Source organism: Bison bison, unplaced genomic scaffold (genome assembly GCF_000754665.1).
Source record: "Bison bison bison isolate TAMUID 2011002044 unplaced genomic scaffold, Bison_UMD1.0 scf7180017864482, whole genome shotgun sequence".
Taxonomy (NCBI): domain Eukaryota; kingdom Metazoa; phylum Chordata; class Mammalia; order Artiodactyla; family Bovidae; genus Bison; species Bison bison.
The window spans coordinates 1,006,682-1,012,118 of record NW_011495042.1 but is presented as its reverse complement, the minus strand read 5'-3'; the positions used below and the strand labels follow the sequence as shown (position 1 = coordinate 1,012,118).

At 60.5% G+C, this 5,437-nt stretch overlaps 1 protein-coding gene across 1 annotated transcript in view; it reads left to right on the top strand.

Moving 5' to 3' along the window:
• PTH1R (parathyroid hormone 1 receptor) overlaps nt 1-4,822 on the top strand; it is a 20,910-nt gene extending 16,088 nt beyond the window's left edge. Inside the window, exons 6-12 of the mRNA XM_010862501.1 lie at nt 249-402; nt 1,932-1,992; nt 2,331-2,397; nt 2,688-2,782; nt 3,404-3,545; nt 3,649-3,690; nt 4,324-4,822. Of these exons, the coding sequence (XP_010860803.1) occupies nt 249-402; nt 1,932-1,992; nt 2,331-2,397; nt 2,688-2,782; nt 3,404-3,545; nt 3,649-3,690; nt 4,324-4,701 (939 nt within the window). The 3' untranslated portion in view covers nt 4,702-4,822. The remainder of the gene's footprint in view (nt 1-248; nt 403-1,931; nt 1,993-2,330; nt 2,398-2,687; nt 2,783-3,403; nt 3,546-3,648; nt 3,691-4,323) is intronic.
• The last annotated feature ends 615 nt before the right edge of the window (nt 4,823-5,437 follow it).

Genomic DNA, 5,437 nt, shown 5'->3' with positions numbered 1-5,437 from the left:
CATCAACTCTCCTGCCTCAGCCCAGGCCCCCAACCACCCCACCTCTTCTCCATGATCCCTGCGTCCCCACCACTGCTCTGAGTGTCCTCCTGTCTTTTCAGCACACACTCCTCAGCCCCTGCCCTTAGAGTAGCTTGTCTGATCTTACCAATCTTACGGGCATCCCCTACCATTGCCTGCCCTCAGTCCCTCCCAGCCCTCCCCAGATGCAGGCCCTGCGCTCTGGCTAACACCAGCTGGTCTCCTAGGTGGGCTGCCGGGTGGCTGTGACCTTCTTCCTTTACTTCCTGGCCACCAACTACTACTGGATTCTGGTGGAGGGGCTGTATCTGCACAGCCTCATCTTCATGGCCTTCTTCTCAGAGAAGAAGTACCTCTGGGGCTTCACAGTCTTCGGCTGGGGTACGCCGGCACGCGGGCGGGGTGGGACCATGGACAGTAGGGTCAGAGAGTGCCACTGCGGGGAAGGCACCCACACGGCACATCCTGTGCTGGATGTGGGGCAGGAGATGCCCCCCAGGCTGACCCCCCAGGCTCAGGGAGCAGGGCTTGGCCAGAGGTTCACTTGGGGTTGGCTCAGCCCGAAGTTGGGGCTCTCCTGGAGGCAGGTTCACCTGGAGTTGAGGCTCAGGCCAGTAGAGGTAAGGGCAGGCAATTCTCAGGTCAAGACTCCACTCAGGATCAGAGCGGACCTTGGGTCAGAGGTCAGCATGGGGCTGGAGTTGGAAGGCGGCTATGCTTGTCACTGTATCACCAGTACTGGAGCTGGGATCCGGAACACCTCCCTCCACCCTGAGTCCCGTTTCTCCACCACTCCCCACACTGTGTGGAGCTATGCAGGCCTCTGCCACCCCGGTGCACAGGGTCTGTGGCCCAGAACTGGAGGCCCTGGCTCTATAGCATCCTCTGGGCTTCGACAGCCCCTCTGCAGAATGGGTTGCTGGGGCTCTGCCCTCCTCCCCGATGGGCTCCGGGATTGAGTTACCGATAATTGTCCATTATTGTTGGCAGCTCCAGAGCTTGGCCGGGCTCCGGGGCAACTGGCCAGACTGCAGAGGGGCAGGCTGGGTGGGTGGAGCCCTCCCTCCGTTCAGCACCTCAAGGCCCTCAGATCGATAATCCTAGCCTCCCTGCTCCTTGGTGGACACTCTGACCTTGACCTCACCCATGGCAAGCCCCAGAATTGCAGGCTGATGCAGGCTCTGGGGTAGAGGGTGTCCGCACACAGATAAGGGAACAGACAGAACTTTGTGGCCCAGGGACATCACAGCTCTTTTCCTTGCACAAACCCAGGTCATGCCCTGCCCCTCCCAAGGGTACACCTGACCTAGGATGAAGTGGGAGGGGGTGGAGAGTGGGGAATGGGGCTCCTTCCTAGAGCAAAACTCACTCAGAAGTACCACGTACCATCTGAACTGGCTCGGGCCTAGGCACACTGAGATTCCTCTGTAGCTCCTGGATCAACAACCCTCACACTATCCATCCTCATCCATGGGGACTTTTCAAAGCAGGGGATATGCTGGAACAGAAGACCCCTGATTGTAAGCTCCCCTCCACAGGGAGCCCCCAGCCCAGAACAGCACCCTTTAGGGGAGGGGAGGGCAGAATAGACTAGGTGTGAATAAATTAGTGATCCCTTATTTCACCAAGTGCCCAACAGGAGTGCATGTGTGTGGCATAAGATACAGAACCAAGATGAGGGCAGAGGGCTGAGCTGGGTCCTGGGGGCTGGAGCCCCGAGGGGAGGCTGTGGGGACCGCAGGGCAGCACATGTAAGAGCAGGGCTGTCACCAAGCAGCCCATTTGCCCAGGGTGAGGGGGGTCAGGGACAGTGGGGGGGGGGCTAAGCCGGGGTCACCAGGGATGAGGGGAATGGCACAGAAGTGGGCAGCAGCTAGAGCCCCTCACACTCTGTCCCGCTCTGCCCACAGGTCTGCCTGCCATCTTTGTGGCTGTGTGGGTCGGTGTGAGAGCTACCCTGGCCAACACCGGGTAGGTCCAGCTGGAGAAGGGAGCAGGAGGCTGGGACATGGGCCAGAGAAACCCCTGGTACCCTCTTTCTCTGTAGAACATATGAGGGGGCACCTCTTGCCCCTGGCCCTGAGCGGCCCCAGTTTCAGGAGTTTTCAGCCCAGCTTCAAGCTGGGTGCCCACTCAGGGTCACCAGAGGCCACTGCAGAAGGGGCTCTGTGGGTGGCCTCGGGCCCAACCACATCCCCACTCCCCTGTCCTGTGCTCTGGGGTGGGGGAGTGCAGCTGATGTCAGAACCGACTTGCCCTGGAGCCTCCTTGTGGGGAGTGTCGGGGGCTGACGGCCTCGGCCTTCTCAGGTGCTGGGATCTCAGCTCCGGGAACAAGAAGTGGATCATCCAGGTGCCCATCCTGGCCTCCATTGTGGTGAGCAGGGGACCTCAGGGCCGGGTGGGAGTGTGGACCCTGGGTCCCGGTGATCAGCCCCTGATGGGGACATATAGGGGCTCCTCTGTACCCCAAGGTTAGAGCCACAGTGCTAGAGAGGCAGCTGACCCCCACCCCAGTCCACATGGGGAACCAAGGACCTCAGGAGCCACCTGGAGACATACTTCGGCAGAGCAGAGCCTGGGCGGGGCTGTGGGTCCCAGAGTCCTCGCCCCTCCCTGCTGGGGCTGCGGCCTCAAGACCCATGCAGCCCTGCCTCACTCCCACAGCTCAACTTCATCCTCTTCATCAACATCGTCCGGGTTCTCGCCACCAAGCTGCGAGAGACCAATGCTGGCCGGTGTGACACGCGGCAGCAGTACCGGTGAGCCACGTCCGCCGTGCCTGTACGCCTCAGAGCCCAGGGGTCGCTGGAGCCCAGCAGCACGTTCAAAAGCAGGCAGAGGCCCCAGGGATGAGCCTGTCTGAAGGAAGGGCTCAGCTCCTGTCTCCCTGGCTGGCCCTGCTGGCCATGATGGGATCTTGCCTGGCTTCTGGGGGCACCCCCTAAGCCAGCCTGGGCCACTTGGTGCCAGGCCCCTGCACTCAAGCTGGGGTCTGTGAGGGCAGGACAAACCCAGACCTCTCCTCAGAGAGCTGGTCCCAGGGAGTCTGAGAGACAGGTGGGCAGTGGGTGAGCTTGAGAAGGTGGAAGTTTGGCTGAAACCTGAGGAGGGTCAATGGGATAAGTGAGGGGAGCACCAGCAGAGTGACCAGCAGGTGCAGGGACAGGACGACATAGCTTATGGTCCACTCTGGGGCACCTCAGAATCAAGGGGCCCTATTCACACTTTGCTGAGACAGCAAAGTGTCACTGGCTTAGGTGAACTGCCAGAGCTCTGGGCCTTTTAGGGGCTTCTGGAGCTTGGGGCTGGCAGGTTGAGGTGCACAGTGCCTGTTGAGGCCGAAGTGACTCCACCCTGACCCGCCTGCCCCACTGGCCCAGGAAGCTGCTCAAATCCACACTGGTGCTCATGCCGCTCTTTGGCGTCCACTACATCGTCTTCATGGCCACGCCGTACACCGAGGTCTCAGGGACGCTCTGGCAAGTCCAGATGCACTACGAGATGCTCTTCAACTCCTTCCAGGTGTGCAGCCTTGAGGGTGGGAGGGACGGGTGGGGTGGGGGAGGCTGCTTCCACCCTCTCCAGATGCCTCTCTGGGCCCTGACCCACGACCCTCTCTCCACAGGGATTTTTTGTTGCCATCATATACTGTTTCTGCAATGGCGAGGTAAGCGGTGGGCCAGACTGGGGCAAGACGGGGAGGCCGCAGGAGTTCCAGGGGCCGGGGGTGGGGTGGGGTGGGGGGAACTCCCTGGCAGTCCAGTGGTTAGGATTCTGCGCTTCCACTGCAGGTGGCTTGGGTTCGATCACTGGTTGGGGAACTAAGGCGTGTGGTGTGCCCAAAAATCTAAAAATTAAAAAAAGAAAGAATAAAAAAAGGAGTGCCAGGGGCTGCCCAAGTCCTGTCCCTTCATTCTCCTGCCTGGTTTTCACTTTGTTCCTCCAAGAGCATCCCAGAGGACGTTCTGAAGGCAGAGAGAAGTCTTTCCAGATGATTCAGGCTCAGGATGTGTGGGCATAGCCAAGCGTTTTCTCAACCCCACGGTTGAATTGTCTGTCATCCAGTTTGAACACTCAGCCACCCTTGGGGTCATTTGAGCCTTCTACATGCTGGGTGTGTCAATTGCCTGCCGCCAGGCACCATGTTCTGAGAATGACGGGATTTTTCTTGGCCTTGAAATTTTCCAGTAATAGTGCTGAGCGTTGTTAGGGGCAGGGATGCGGGCACTGCTGGGGTTGGGGACATGTGGCAGAAGGGCTTGGGGCACACCTGACTGCTTGCCCTCCTACTGCCACCAAGGTACAGGCTGAGATCAAGAAATCCTGGAGCCGCTGGACACTGGCACTGGACTTCAAGCGCAAGGCACGCAGCGGGAGCAGCAGCTACAGCTACGGTCCGATGGTGTCTCACACGAGCGTGACCAATGTAGGGCCCCGCACGGGACTCGGCCTGCCCCTCAGTCCCCGCCTGCTGCCCGCAGCCACCACCAATGGCCACCCCCCGCTGCCCGGCCACACCAAGTCAGGGTCCCCGGCTCTCCAGGCCACACCACCTGCCGTGGCTGCTCCTAAGGAAGATGGATTCCTCAATGGCTCCTGCTCGGGGCTGGATGAGGAGGCCTGTGCGCCAGAGAGGCCACCTGTCCTGCTGCAGGAGGAGTGGGAGACAGTTATGTGATCAGGGACCCGAGGGTTGGACCTGTGGACGTGAGCGTGGACAGGCGGACCAAGAGACGGGTTGTTGGACAGTTGCCCACTCAGGGCTGGGGCTGGGAGGACAAAACAGAAAAAAAAAAAAACAAGAAAAGGGAAAAGGAAGCAGTGTCTGGCTTCCTGAGGTCTGAACTGGGGACTCATTGCAGGAGGGGAGGGGCTGGGAGCCATGGGGGAGTTCTTGGTCTCATCTCAGGAGTGGGGTCTGGGAACCGTGGGCCAGCCCCTGGGGTATCAGGGCACAGGGGGCAGAAAGGGCCCAGGAGAGGCCACTGTCTAAGCCTAGAGAAGCTCTGGCCCCCAGTCTCTGTCACCCAGTGCTGACAGTAGACCCCTTGGGTCCCTGGCCATGTCCCCAAGCCTTGGACCTTGCTACAGGGCCCCCTTCTGCCAGTCTAGTGGCCACACTATGCCCTTTGGAGGCTGAAGCATGCAGGGAACCCTCCAAACGTGACCCCCAGTCCTGACCCTGGACCTGACACCCCTCTGGCCACCAGACAGAGGGTGCAGGAGCAGTGCCAAGGCCATCAGGTGAAAAGCGGGCTGGGGTCCCTGCTCTGGCGCAGGAACTGTGGGGGGAGCCAGGGCTCTGAGCCCAGAGGCTGGCTAGGGTGGGCGTCCAGGTGGGTGTCTGCGAGACTCCACACATCCACTCACCATGGATCTAGCGTGGTCATTAGCATCCCCACCCGACACCCACC